This window comes from Lutra lutra, chromosome 14 (genome assembly GCF_902655055.1).
Source record: "Lutra lutra chromosome 14, mLutLut1.2, whole genome shotgun sequence".
Lineage (NCBI taxonomy): Eukaryota > Metazoa > Chordata > Mammalia > Carnivora > Mustelidae > Lutra > Lutra lutra.
This window is the reverse complement of record NC_062291.1, coordinates 80,186,521-80,201,152: the sequence shown is the minus strand read 5'-3', so window position 1 is coordinate 80,201,152 and position 14,632 is coordinate 80,186,521. Positions and strand designations below refer to the sequence as shown.

At 45.1% G+C, this 14,632-nt stretch overlaps 1 protein-coding gene across 2 annotated transcripts; it reads left to right on the top strand.

Moving 5' to 3' along the window:
* Nucleotides 1–49: 49 nt before the first annotated feature.
* On the top strand, nucleotides 50–14,409 carry FAM24B (family with sequence similarity 24 member B). Of its 2 annotated transcripts, none has more exons than XM_047701843.1 (3): nucleotides 50–341; nucleotides 12,993–13,119; nucleotides 14,081–14,409. In XM_047701843.1, exons 2-3 carry the CDS (start codon nucleotides 13,028–13,030, stop codon nucleotides 14,268–14,270), a joined length of 282 nt encoding a protein of 93 aa, XP_047557799.1. In that variant the 5' UTR covers nucleotides 50–341; nucleotides 12,993–13,027; the 3' UTR covers nucleotides 14,271–14,409. The 2 variants fall into 2 exon arrangements, with proteins under 2 accessions (XP_047557799.1, XP_047557800.1); XM_047701844.1 differs by lacking the exon at nucleotides 50–341 and adding an exon at nucleotides 11,447–12,357.
* The last annotated feature ends 223 nt before the right edge of the window (nucleotides 14,410–14,632 follow it).

Genomic DNA, 14,632 nt, shown 5'->3' with positions numbered 1-14,632 from the left:
GCGACTTCCGGCTCGGCTGGCTTCAAACCTAAGACCGGCCGCTCCTCGCCCAGTGGGGAAGAAAACCGGGTGCCGGAGACACGCATGCGCGCGCCGGGCGGCTTCGGCAACGCGCTTCCAAACCTGCGCGGTGGAAGAACTCGAGGGCGGAGCATGCGCCCCGACGGCTCCCGGGCCTAGGGCTGGAAGTGTGCGCAGGCGCGGTGCGGGCGCGCGGGAACCGGGCGGGTTTTGCACGTGGGCCCGCGGACATAGCAGGCGGGCAAAGCAGGCGGGCGCTTTGGACGACGGTTGCGGATGCGCCCTGGCGGGTCAGTCCAATGAGGAGAGTCCGTGGTCAGGTAGGAGTGGTGCGGTCGCCGCACGCGCCGCGTTGGGCCTGCTGCGGAGCGCCGGCCGGTCTGCGGTGGACGCCGCGGCCTTCCTGCCCGCAGCAGCGGAGCGGGCGGTGGGTGGGTGGCTGCGGGCAGCTTGGCTGTAGCAGGCGGGGGTTGGCGGGAGCGCGCGGGAGCAGGTTTCAGGGCTCTGGTGGAGGAGCCTCTGAGCTGGGGCTTGAAGGACCTTTAATGTTTGGGTCCGAAAAGTGGAGCAGATGGAACTTCCTACTTGCCCCTCGGGGTAGGAAGGTAACTGGTACCTCCCTGCTCCTTCCTGTTAACCTCATCTTGAAAAAGCCGATGATTAGATTCAAATAAAACTCTAATGTAAGCGGTCTTCGAATTTGGGCTGTCAGCCATGTGTTTATGGTGGTATTCTCTCTAGAAAATAGAAATCTCACTCTGTCTCCTGTTAATTTTTAGGACTTCTTTTTCAGGGTTTTTTGTTTTGTTTTGTTTGTTTGTTTGTTTGTTTCAGTGCCAAATAATTTTTATTTTGTTTTTCTTAAGGGCTTATGTGTTATGTCAGGGTAGGTACCTAGTGAGAACCCAGACTTCCCTCATACCTGAAAGTAGAACGTTCTTTTAAAAACTTTTCTAGGCTGAAATGGCTTAAAGGGAAGAGTATCCTCTGCTTTCCAAAGGTTCCAGTATTTCCACTTTGCTTTTTACAAAGACCTACATTAGTGCCGGTTTTGGATAACCAAACGGAAGGGGAACAGGATTTCATTTTTATGAAAATAAAAGCTTACTGTGTTAATGTAGGTCTTTCATAAAAGCTAAGTGGTGTTTTGCAAAGTTTGGGAGATCAGGAGTTACTTACACAGTACCTGTTTCATTGTTTTTTTAATCCGTGGAGTGGTGTTAGAAAAATTGGAATGTATTTTTTTTTTGTAAGTAATCTGTTATCCAGACTCTGTATTAGATGGGTTCACCAAGTTTGAAAGAAAAACCCAACAAAGGATCAGATCTGTAGACTATTCAGCAAGTTAGAAAAGTTAGAAGTCCTTGATTTTATGTATCCTGGTTTTAATGTTTTCAGAGATTAGTACTGCAGACTTATTTTAAGTTGCCTACGGTAGTGGGTTTTCTTTTTCTTTTTTTTTTTTCCTCTGTAGTCCTGCCTCTATGGTCATAACTTAGATCCATGTTTATGTATTGGACAGTCTCCAGAGGAAAATAGACTTTTTTTTTTTTTTTTAGAAGTACCAACCTGCAAGTTAATGAACAAGATGAATACTGTGAGCTGGGTGTTGACTTCCTTACACAAAGCTGAAAGCCACCGTTTAGAAAACTTGACTGCTATAGTCTTTTGCTTTCTTTCATTCCTATATACCCAGTAAATCACCCCAAGTCTTGATATATATATATATATATTATATATGTTATATAAAATTATATACAACTATATGTATAAATTGTATATAAACACATATATGTGTATATATATGTGTGTGTGTGTGTGTGTGTGTATATATATATATATATATATATATATAATTTTTTAAGGCAAAATTTCCTTTTTCCATCTCTGCCTCTTCTATTTCCAAGCACTAACTTTCATTCAGATAGTTTCAGGAGTTTCTTCACTGGTCATTAGTTCCCATTTTCATCTTCTTTTCATTCTGTGCACTATCCTCTGATTTTCCTGCTCCTCAGCCACCATCATCTTTGCCCAGTAGCGCAGTGTATAAAGCCTCTGGTACTTTTGCCTACATGCCAGGGTCCTCTACCTTTGCATGAGCTTTCCTCTCTACCTATAATATCTTGTCTTTTGCATAGCAGGGAAAACCTATTTATTAATGAAAACCAAGTATAGAACTTTATTGTGTTACAGAATCAATTACTCTTTTTCTGTACTAAGAATTTTCAGGTACTATTAATTCCCTTGCATTTCAGGGCTTTATAAAATAATTCTCACATTTGTGTTCCCTACTATTTGAGTGATTATTGAGATTAGGAATTATTATTATTATTATTTTTCAAGATTTTATTTATTTGACAGAGAGATCACGGGTAGGCAGAGAGGCAGGCAGAGCGAGGAGGAAGCAGGCTCCCTGACGAGCAGAGAGCCCGATGCGGGGCTCGATCCCAGGACCGTGAGATCATGACCTGAGCCAAAGGCAGAGGCTTTAACCCACTGAGCCACCTAGGCGCCCGGAGATTAGGAATTATTTTATACCTGGTGGATGTGTTCAGAATAGGTTTGTTCAATGGAATTGATAAGGAAAGCAGTATGGGTTCCAAACTGTATTACAGTGTTAAGAGGAGCAGGCAAAGGAGAAATCAGTAAATTCAACCTTATATCTGATATCTTATATCAGAGTAATTATGGTAGTGCAGAGGTTACTGTGATTTTAATGTACTAAATTATTCTTATCATGAATTGAAAATGTTTCTTCTTTTTTTTTTTTTTTCACTTTAAGTAAAGAATAGAACATGTTTTTGAGAACTTCCCACCAGTATCACAATATAAGTTTTGGGCTTGCTTATTTTAAAGAGCAATTTATTGTCAATCTAGAATTTACCCTGTGAATCATGATTGATGCTGTATTGTACCATGCGTAGTACACAGACACTTTTGGTCTAGGATCATTTATGTGCTTGTATGTTGAATACATCAAAGAGTTTTTGTTTATGTGGGTTTATATTACTAATTTAAAGAAAAATCAACATTTGTGACTTCAGCTCTGACATGAAGAGAGTTTGGAATTTATCACAACCATCTTTATAACAACAAAAAAGCTGAACAAACTGAAAGTCAATGACTTTTTAAAAATCCACCAGATAATTGATGTCACAGGGCAAACACCACTCTGACAATTGGAGAGGTGGGTAAATGCAGAAAATCCCAATGGGGATCCGCTTACCAGGAACAGAACCCTCTGGAGGCAGTAACTGGGAGGGACACTTAAATGGTCGTTGATGAATTGCTGGAGTCTGAGTGTGGACTGGCTTGAGAGAAGGATACTCCTGGGAGCCCACTTTTAGGAGGCTCCATACTTTTATGGGTTTTACTTCCAGTAGTCCCACCAGATTTATACAGCGGAGATGGAGAAGAATCTCCTCAGGCTCTCTGTGGGGGCAGGGCGGGGGGCTCATGTTGAAATACAGTCCACAGTATTCTCCTTAACAAAGGTGTACTCTGGGGCGCCTGGGTGGCTCAGTGGGTTAAAGCCTCTGCCTTTGCCTCAGGTCATGATCCCAGGGTCCTGGGATCGAGCCCCGCATCGGGCTCTCTGCTCAGCGGGGAGCCTGCTTCCTCCTCTCTCTCTCTCTGCCTGCCTCTCTGCCTACTTGTGATCTCTGTCTGTCAAATAAATAAATAAAATCTTAAAAAACAACAACAACAACAAAGGTGTACTCTCAGGGGAACTGCCAGTCTTTTGAGAACAAGGAGTAGGGGGGGTGGTGAGCAGTTAGATTGCTCCAGCCTTCCTGCCACGTGTAGGGGGAGGGAGGCTGGAAACGAAGACAAACACTTTTGAAGATGACAGGCTAGGGACTCGGATTTAGTCTTAAGATTACGGAGTGCTTTCCTTTCCCAGTGCCTTACCACCACATCAACAGGGCACCGGTATAAAAACAGATTACAATGAAGAGACTAGGATGCAGACTATTTTAAAAGGAGTTTCTAGGGAAAGCAAAAGACAATAGGGGGGACAAAAGCAAGACTACTAGAGGAAATTGAAGCCTCTGGCACCTGCAGTTACAGCAGACATTAAACATAGCCGAACTCCTAACCAGATTAACATGAAATTCCACACTAAGAACGTGATTACCTAGGTTCTTATGCTTATCTCCATTAGCAGTATGTCTGGCGTTCAACAAAACACTACAGTGTATGCTAAAAGGCAAGAAAAACTTATGCCAAAGAGATAAAGCAAGCATTAGAACCAGGTTTAACGTATGGTGCAGATTTTGGAATTATCAGCACATTTAACATAACTACCATGTACAGATTCTGTACTATACTGTAGTAGCCTGTATTGCTAGAATAGGATTTCAATTTGGAAGATCCTCCCTCTTTAAGGCAAAACTAGGCTATTCTCATGACAGTTGCCAGGACCGCAGTAAAGCCCTCAGCTGAGCAGGAGTCTGAAGGTAAATATGAAAATCCCGGGAGCAGAGCAGGAGCGGTGGAAGAGGCACAGAGATGGGACTTGGGTCACGTAAGGAGGCATCACAGCACTACTTCCGGTAGCCTGGGATCTGGGCTGCTTTCCGCCACTAGATACGCAGTTTACAGGTAGGAGGCTATTTGCAGCCACCCACCCCCAGGTGTTAGTCACAGGATGGGCACTTGGCAAAATGAGAGATCTGGGGGAAAGTCTTTGTGTACGTGAATTACTAAGAATTTGCCGCAGGGAAAATGCCCCTGTAATCTGGATCACAGCACAGAGTTCAGCTCGTGGATTCTGAACACAGTTGCTGCATCCTCTCTGCTGGCTGGAACCCGGGCCCCTTCCGTCACACTCACTACGTTTGCTAATCACTACATGTGAGTTGCCAATGAACACTTAGGATGAAAATATTATCAATGACCAGGCCCTTCCCTAAATGAAATGCAGCTGGATTTCTTTGCATATCTTTCTGCTGAGAGCCAAAATCAAAGCCTCTGTATAATAGAGTTAGTGGGCACTGGGAATGGGGAACACCACTTCATTTCAGAGGGTTGTAGAAAGGTTGAGGGGGGTGAAAGGGCACTGGACCTAGGAGGAGGGGACTGGAGGAGTAGGTCACAGAACCAGGCCTTAGTTCCTGCCCTGTAGTGACTTGCTAGATGACCCTAGGGGATCACTTCTGCTCTCTGACCATCTGTTTCTTCATCTGTCAGAGTCTTAGTCCTTGCATTGTCTTCTGGCTATCAGCAATGAAACTCAAAGATATTGCTAAAACATGTTGGGAGTAATAAGATGACTAGCTTAATGTTGTGGATTTAAAAGAGATGAACAAAATGTTCTTATCAGTAAGTGAAGTAATAATACTCTTGGTTTACTGTTATGTCTGATTTTTTAAAAATTTTATTTATTTGAGGGAGAGGGTGAATGAGAACACAATGAGGGGAAGGGCAGAGGCAGAGGGAGAGGGAGGAGCAGATTCCCTGCTGAGTAGGGAGTCCGGTGTGGGACTGGGTCCCAGGGCCTTGGGATCATGACCTGAGCTGAAGGCAGACACTTTACTAAGCCACCCAGGTACTGCTGTTATGTCTGAATTTATTGTTCTGTCTGAATTTAGAGACATGGATCAAGAAAGTTTTTGTTAGATTGACAAGATTCATATTTGGGTCATCGCCCATGAAATGTGTCAGCACCTAATGGGTGCTAGGCCCTCTGTTTGATGTTGGGGATGCAGAGTTCCTGCCTCATGAAACTCACCTTGAAAAAAATTGTATAGACTCATTGGACAGAGAAGTCAAGTAACCGCAAGAATAAAAGGAAATCGAGAAATGAAGCGGTCATCTTTGTAGGGAGGACTACATAACCTGTCTTCTTTCATCATGACGAAGCTCATTCAAGGCCATGTCCCTCAGAATAAATAGATGCTGCTTTGATGGAGGGCACAGAAAAGAAACTTGGAAAAATAAACCTTTTTGAATGAGGTAAAAAGTAGGAAAAAACCCCACAGTTAATTCAGCTCCAGAGTGTTGGCTTCGGTGAGGGTGAGCATAATAGGTTCCTGTAGTCAAGACAAGTATCTATTCAGAGTTAGAACAAGTATCAGAGATCCTTATGACAAATGAAGTTCAAATTTTTAGAGTGGTACAAGCAATGGCATAGATACAGAGGAAAAGCAGCAGTTAGATAGCATGGGGAACAGAGGGGAATCCGTGAAGATTTTACAGAGGAGTTGGCACTGAGTGAAGCCTTGCAGGATTAGCATTACAGCAGGTAGAGGAGGAGAGGGGCCAAAAGAGCTGGTCAGTGCTCAGAGGCATAAAAAATACATGGGGTATGGGGAAATGCAGTGGGAGATGAAGCTGGAAAGATAAATTATGTTGGCATCCTTGACAGACCAGCCTAGGATGACATATGTGAGGTGCCTGGGACACAAAATTTAAGGAGGCATCCACTCTCAGGGTCGGCACGGTGGCTATGGTCAAGTAGAAGATTGATTTCAGAATCTCCCAGATGAGGGACTTCTGCTTCTGGGAAGTTGGAGTAAATGTACTTTGTGTTATGCTTTCTACCAAGTGCAGCTAAAAATCCTGGACATTATATAGAAAACAAACGCAGGACCCTGATAGGTGAAGGGAAGAAAACAGACTAGCTAGGAAACTTGAAATCCAAGGAACATGGTGGTGAACTCTTTGGATTTTGTTTTGCCTCAATTTCCAGACTTGGTGATGAAGAAGGCAGCGACCTGGAAACACCAATGCGTGCAGACAGAAAAGCTCCTGAGAAAATCTTGCTGTCTCCAGCCAAAGGACCAAGGAAAAGGGAGCCTCACAAGCCAGGGAACCTGTATTCCAGTCAGATATCCCAGAAAAACCTGTGGCTCCACCCCCAGCCCAGCCTTTCCCCCAGCCAAGACTGAGTGGAGAGCCTAGACTTTCACTCTCACCAGCCTATAAAGAGTTGTCCCAAATCGCCCCTTCCTGCCAGAGTAGGATCAGAGAAGACTGGGTGATAACACCCCCACCTCCCCAGTCAGTGGAGATCCTGGGAAGTGTGAGCTTACACCTCGACCCAGAGGTAATGCTGCACAATTCACCTAACTGCTGGGGTGGTATCAGGAGGCTACTGGAAACTGAGGACTTCCACCATCTCCCAGCAGCAACAGGGTCACCTCTGCTGTGGTATCAGTGGAGTCCAATCTCCCATGAGGATATTTTTCTGGTCTTCACTATAAGAACCTCATCGAGCTCCTTGAGGTAAAATTCATGAAAAGTGGCTCTCTCCCGACTAGAAAAACTAGGCCCCCAAGAATTTTTTTCTCTCATGCTGGTCCTCCTTCAACCTCCAGCAATTTATCACTTACCACTTAAGTATTCCTACCAGTTTTTGGCTCCGGCGGTGGCTTCTGCTCCTGAGAAGCTGTGATTCTCCATACTCAACCTGTCTCTTCACCTTCACGGGACCTGTTTGCTTCGTGACGTCAGTTCTCTGGTAGACCTAGAAAGACATGGTGATTATCAACTTGGTTCAGCTTTTTTCTTGTTTTAAGGGTGACAACTCCCAAGCTCTCTATGTGTCGTAGTAGAACTGGAATTTCTGTGTTTATTTTTTTCATTCTTTATTCTTTCTGTTCCTCAGACTGGATAATCTTTATTGATCTATCTTCGAATTCACTGGGTTATTTCTTCTGCCTGCTCAGATCTGCTGTTAAGCTCCTCTAATGAATTTTTCCAGTTATACCTTCCAACTCAAAAATTTCTATTTGACTCTTTAAAAAAACCATTTCTCTTTACTGATGATCTCTATTGGACACATTGTTCTCATACTTTAGTTCTTTAGATGTGGATTCCTTTGAAAATATTTTAAATAGTTGATTTGAAGACTGTGTCTAGTCAGGCCAATGCCTGGGTTTCCTAGGAAAAGTTTATTAATTGCTTTCCTTTACCTTTTATCAGTCTTACTTCTCTTTTTTTCTCTCTTTCCTTTCCTTCCCTTTCTCTTTCTCTCTCCCTTCCCTTTCTCTACTTCCTTTCCCTTTCTCTTTTCTTTTCTTTTCTTTCATCTTATAGTCTTTTGTTGAAAACTAGACATTTAATAGAATATGGCAACTCTGGAAATCTCGAAATCAGTTTCTCCCTGCTCTCTAAGCTTTGTTGTTAGTGACTTCTCTTGACAAATTCTGAAGTCTGTATTCTTTGTTGTATGTTGACACTTAAGTCTCTGTTGATTAGCTTCGTGATCAGGTAATGATTGAACAAAGATTACCTTAAATTCCTGGAACCAGTAAATCTCCTAGTCTTTCATGAGGGGCTCCATGTTGGGGCACGTCTTCAGCAATTAGCCGAGCAGTTGAAAATTCTGCCATAGCCTTCACTTTTTGCTTGGGAAAAACCTTAGGGTCAGTCAGAGGTGAATGGTTGTGTCTTTCTTGAGGATACTCAACAGCCTTAGACACACATATAGCACACATGCATGGCCTAGAGTCTCAGGAATATGTCAAGGCTTTTCAAACTCCTATGGAAAGGTGATTTACCAGCTTTCCTTTAAGCTTTTTGGCTACTCTGTGATTTGCCCCAAATGTTATCTACTGCCTCAGGCAGCCAAGAAGTTAAAACAATTGTAATTGTTTTTGCCAAAATCCCTTTAGAGGAAGACTTTTTGCACTAGGAGAACTCCAAGTTAGGTCAAATACAGGTAGCTTTGCAAGAGAGGATTTTCAGATGACCAAAAGACAGGTCAAAGAATGACAGTTCTTTGGGAATGAGGCTTTAGAAGAGCTCTACCTCTACTTTCTCTTTGGTGGCTGCATTGGAGCTTGGGTTTTATTTTCAAGGTTGCCATGGAGCTGGACAGTGAATGATGGAACAATGCCGCAAGCCTGCAGTTCATACTGAGATTCAGTTGTTCTTAAAAATGTTTCCCGAGCTGCTGCAAGCTTTTAATTTCCAGAGTCTGAAAAAGACAGGTTTTTAAAAAATCACATATAATGTATTATTTGCCCCAGGGGTACAGGTCTGTGAACCACAGGCTTACACATTTCACAGCACTCACCATAGCACTTACCCTCCCAATGTCCATAACCCAGGCACCCTATCCCTACCCCTCTACCCACCAGAAACCCTCGGTTTGTTTGGTAGTTTGTCTCTCTTCCAATCCCATCTTGTTTCATTTTTTCCCTCCCTACCCCTGAGGGTCCCCTGCTCTGCACCTCAAATTTGTCATATCAGGGAGATCATATGATAATTGTCTTTCTCTGACTTACTTAGCATAATACCCTCGAGTTCCATCCATGTCATTGCAAATGTCAAGATTTCATTTCTTTTGATGGCTGCATAGTGTTCTATTGTGTATATATATACCACATCTTCTTTATGCATTCATTTGTTGATGAACTTCTAGGTTCTTTCCATAGTTTGGCTGTTGTGGACATTGCTGCTATAAACATTTGGGTGCACATGCCCCTTTGGATCACTACATTTGTGTCTTTAGGGGAAATACCCAGTAGTGCAATTGCTGGGTCATAGGGTAGCTCTATTTTAAACTTTTTGAGGAACCTCCATGCTATTTTCCAGAGTGGCTGCACCAGCTTGCATTTCCACCAATAGTGTAGAAGGGTTCCCCTTTCTCCGCATCCTCACCAACATCTGTCATTTCCGGACATGTTAATTTTAGCCATTCTGGCTGGTGTGAGGTGGTATCTCACTGTGGTTTTGATTTCTATTTCCCTGATGTTGAGTGATGTAGAGCACTTTTTCATGTGTCTGTTGGCCATTTGGATGTCTTCTTTCGAAATGCCTGTTCATGTCTTCTGCCCATTTCTTGATTGGATTCTTTGTTTTTTGGGTGTTGAGTTTGCTAAATTCTTTATAGATTTTGGATACTAGCCCTTTATCTGATATGTCATTTGCGAATATCTTCTTGCGTTCTGACAGTTGTCTTTGGTTTTGTTGACTGTTTCCTTTGCTGTGCAAAAGGTTTTGGTCTTGATGAAGTCCCAGTAGTTCATTTTTACCCTTGCTTCCCTTGCCTTTGGTGATGTTTCTAGGAAGAAGTTGCTGCAGCTGAGGTTGAAGAGGTTGCTGCCTGTGTTCTCCTCAAGGATTTTAATGGATTCCTGTCTCACATTGAAGTCTCTCATCCATTTTGAGTCTCTTTTTGTGTGTGGTGTAAGGAAATGGTCCAGTTTCATTCTTCTGCATGTGGCTGTCCAGTTTTCCCAACACCATTTGTTGAAGAGACTGAAAAGACAGTTTTTCTGTGTTACGGTCCGTGATCAAAGGAACGAGACTGATATAAAGCGAAAATCAAATAAAGCTTTATTTCACGCCAAGCACCAAAAATCAAACTGACCGGTCAGGGCTCTTACGAAAAGACGACAATGATCCCGACAAGGTCACTCCCAAGAAGGTCACTCCCAAGAAGGCCGCTCCGGACAAGGCTGCTCCGCAGATGAGGCCGCTCCCCGGTCGGAGCCGCTCCCAAGAAGAGGCCACTCCCAAGAAGGCTGCTGCTGATGAGGTCGCTCCCCAGACAAGGCCGCTCCCAAGAAGAGGCCACTCTGGAGGAAGCCGCTCCCAGGACTAGGCCGCTCTGAATGACGAAGAGGCGATGACGACAGCGATGATGACAAGGAGGACAACACCCATGACACAGACTCTGCTCCCCATGATGCCACTCTGACAAGGCTGCTCCCCAGAGGAGGCCACTGCTCCGGACAAGGCCGCTCACCAACGAGGCCACTCCCCAGTCGAGGCTGTTGCTAATGAGGTCGCTCCCCGGACAGGGCTGCTCCAGCGAGGCCGCTCCCCGGACAAGCTGCTCCGGCGAGGCCACTCTGGAGGAAGCCTCTTCCTTGATGATGTTGCTCCCGCAGGGCCGCTCACCGAGGAGGCCTCTTCCCAGACGAAGCCGCTCCCCGGAATGACGCAGCTCCGGTGAGGCAAGCGGCTCAGGGTTGGCGGCGAGGTTGCTGGCGTCTAGGCTGTTCCCCGCTGCGCCGCTGCCGAGGGTCGTGGTATGTGGGCGGGGCCGCTGGCGTCGGGGCCACTGGTGTCTCAGTGGTGGCGAGGCTGCTGGTGTCTCGGGGCTGCTGGGACCGCTGGTGGCTCGGGACCGCTGGCAGCTCGGGGCCACTGGTGGCTTATAGCTCTGACAAGAGCTGTCACAGCTCCTACAGCTCTTCTTCTCTCTCCCCGATGACTCTCCTCCTTCTGCTCCTGCCGACTCTTTTTCTTCTTCCTTCTACAGCTCTCCTTCTTCCCCGACAGCCTCGCAGACCAACCTTTATGGGGGTGGTTGAGCCCCACCCCTACACAGGCGGCCAATTGAATCCCAATTCACCCAGTGGATATTCGCGCACTCCACCGATTGGACGTCTCCACCTGGCCTGCCCCGCCCCTACATCCGGAGTCCACAAGCCAGTTCCTCTGGGAGGGGCAGGCCCTTACATTCTGTCAGATTTTTCATTGCTTTTATAGAGAAAAGAAATTTTCAGAGTCTTACGCCACGAGTTTTGTTGCTGAGTCCCTTGCTGTTTGTGACTTAACCCAGGGTTTAGCCAGAGCAACAAGGAATAGCCCTTCATAGTTAAAATAATTTCCTCATTTAATTGAATCAGCTTTGCTGGGTGTGAATACCTTAAAATAGTAGAAACCTGATGTATAACAGACATTCTATTCATTCTGCTTTTTGAAATCTTAGTCTTAGCCATAAAATCTGATAATATTCTGAAGTCAGTGGACCTACATCAGGTTAACCTGAGTCTGGTTAAATGACTATGCTGTATATTATTCTATTGAGTTGCTACAACATAAAGTCTAACCAGTCTTCATAGTTGAACTTTTAGATATATGAGTGTTTTTAGATATTAGCCTCTCCACATTACTGTTCTTTTATTTTACTGAAATCAGAGATTTGCTTTTGATTAACAGTCAGACTTTAAAAGGTTCTCTGAGGGAACAAAACTTGAAAAGGTGAGACAGAGTAAATAATGTAGAGTAGTTTTGGGACACTCAAATTAGTACTGGTCCTAAAATATATCTGAACGTGGAATGGAATTCAGAACTCCATGAGAAGGAGTTGGTGTCCAGAGTGTTGATGTCACACAGCCTCTGGCCTGACAGGCACGGAAGTTGGAGCTGGACAGTGGCTGTCCACTCTGGTCACACTCTCACGGAGACGATGTCTCTCCAAGCAAGCTGTTCAGACTTAGATCTTAATCACTCCTAAGAGGGACAGTTAGAACTCTATCAAATTCAAAGTTTGAGGAATTCCTGATAAGATGTACCATTCCCTAAAGTTTATATTAATTATAATTTTTTTTTACTGCCGGCATTCATCAGGCATGCAAGAATTAGACGCTAGTAAGTATGTTTTGGCAGTGGATTGTTCTTCAACCCTTGCTCACTTTTACCCAGTTTCAGGGAGTGGGGTTAAACGAATTGCTTATTTCTGGAAAAACTGGATTTCCTGGGAGGATTAAGGAGGAAAATTGGCAGTTGTCAGTGGGAGAACAGAAGACTTTTCCTGAAACATGTATCATTTACAAAACGGATTTGTATATTCTCAGTGTTGTTGAACATAACATTTTAAAAAAGTCATCCCCATAACCATCCCCATAGGAGATTGTTAAGCCTGATGTAGAGGGAGGAGTTAATTCTGATTCTGAAAGTGACTGTATTTCAAGATGCCCAGGTATTTGGGAGTAAGACCATTTGTTTTAGTGAGACCTGTTACTTACAGCTCTATATTACTGCCTATGAAAGGAAGAAAAAGATATTCTCCTGTTTCTTTCTCTCTGGGCTTTACATTTCAGTCTCGTCTCATTCATAAATCCTTTTCCCCTCTCTGGGCCAGTTAAGGGTCCTGTGCCTTCCTGGGAAGACTCATTTGTATTTTATATGCGCAAGGATCTGTGGTTTGGGATTCAGTTCTTTTTCCACTCGAGGAAGGGTCGGGGGAAGCCACATTCATTGCTAGCCTGTACTTCTCTGCCTAGACAAAGCTAAGTCTTCTACAGTCAACACGATAATTATGTTCTGCATTGGTGGCGGTATCCTGGTGGCCATTCTTGTGCTGATGGGTGTTGTCATCTGTCTTTACTACAAAATAGCCGATGCGTTGAGGTGAGTGATGTGGGTAAGAGTGACAAATCCCCCCTCAAATAGGATACGTGGGGCTCCCGGCTTGAGCAAGGTCATTGCTTGCCCTGTGGTCCCACCCAGGGAGAGGTCAGGGACAGCAGGTGGGTTTGAAAAGGTAAAGCCGGGTGAGTATAGAATGTTGGTTTTTTTCCCCTCTGGCTTAGGGCTGTGAGCTCATGAACAGAATGTTCTCGCCTGGGTGGCTCTGTGCTGCTTGGCTTCACTTCCCCTCACTGAGGGGCCCCTCGGCCGGCCTGCTCAGCACACTGGCTGGGCCCTCCCTCCGTGCCAGGCACCGCAGCCTGTGGCAGAGGCTGGGAACGAGTCTGTGCCTCAGAGTCCCTCAGAGGACAGGCTGAACCGACCTCCTCTTCGCTGGGTGGCGGAGCTCTCACGGTGTTCTCTCATTCACTGTGCTTGGCCATGGGGACAGTGAGGTGGGCCTGTGGGACCATGGGGAGTTCGAGCTGCGTGAAGATCCTGGGGGACACCTGCCCAGGGTGTGTAGATGAGACAAAAGATAATTAACTTTGGGGGAGAGGAACCTTGCGATCTGGGAGAGATGGGTCGTTAGAAGCGGTGCTGCTCCCATCCTCGGGCAGGTAAGCCTGTGAGCCAGAGGGAGAATTCCGGAACGCGGGGGACGGCCCGGTGTGGCGCCTTCCCGGTCACTCTGTGCACTTGATGGGCCTGCAGCGATCAGCTGGGGGACCCTCGCTGGCAGGTCACTCTCCCTCGTTTGCTGTGACCTGACTTTACATTTCTAGCAATCCTAGGAGAGGTGGGGATCAGATAGGGACAGGGGCAGCGGGCTCTAGTTTCAGGCTGGTCTTATGATTTGATTGGCCCTAGGCCTAAACTTCGCAGATACCCCGGATAACTGTGACCAGTGGACCGAGAAGAAAAATTCTAATGCCTTGCCTTGTGTATGTCTTTTCCCAAGACCTCCAAAGGCACCCCTTTGTTTGGCCTTAAAGAGTAATCCAGCCCTGCTCACTCAGGACAAGGTTGCTGCGGCTGCAGCCCTCACCGCTGGGTCCTATCCCAACCTCCAGTGCTGTGACGAATGTAACTTATATGCCGACTTTGATAACCTGCCACCGTGCTTCTGTGACGTAAATGAGGGACTCTGACTTGGGTGGGCACAAATATCTTCATGCGCAGAATTTCTTTTTTAGTAGAAGTATTATTCAAGTCAAATTTTATAATGTTTACATTATGTATTATAGAACATATTTGTGTACTTTTGAATAAATGCAATATTGAAAATAATCTTCTGCCTCCAGTGTTGATGTCAGTTATAAATGTACTTACATATGTGTACTGGCCACTTTGGGACTTGGGGCACCCATCTTGCAATATGACAGTATTGCAGTATGGGGAGAATTAGAGTAGAAGATAAAAGCATTCGGTCATCTCTAACATCAGAAGAAAAATATGTATATTGCTCTTAGAGCATTTCCAGTTTCAGACTCATCAAAAATTCTCAGGCTGG

What these genes read in the sequence shown, in the direction of transcription:
- FAM24B (XM_047701844.1), top strand. Translation starts at nt 12,276, where the DNA reads ATGTACCATTCCCTAAAGTTTATATTAATTATAATTTTTTTTTACTGC. An exon ending in CATGCAAGAATTAGACGCTA is followed by an intron (nt 12,358 to 12,992) that starts GTAAGTATGTTT and finishes TTCTCTGCCTAG; the next exon opens with ACAAAGCTAAGTCTTCTACA. An exon ending in AAAATAGCCGATGCGTTGAG is followed by an intron (nt 13,120 to 14,080) that starts GTGAGTGATGTG and finishes TCTTTTCCCAAG; the next exon opens with ACCTCCAAAGGCACCCCTTT.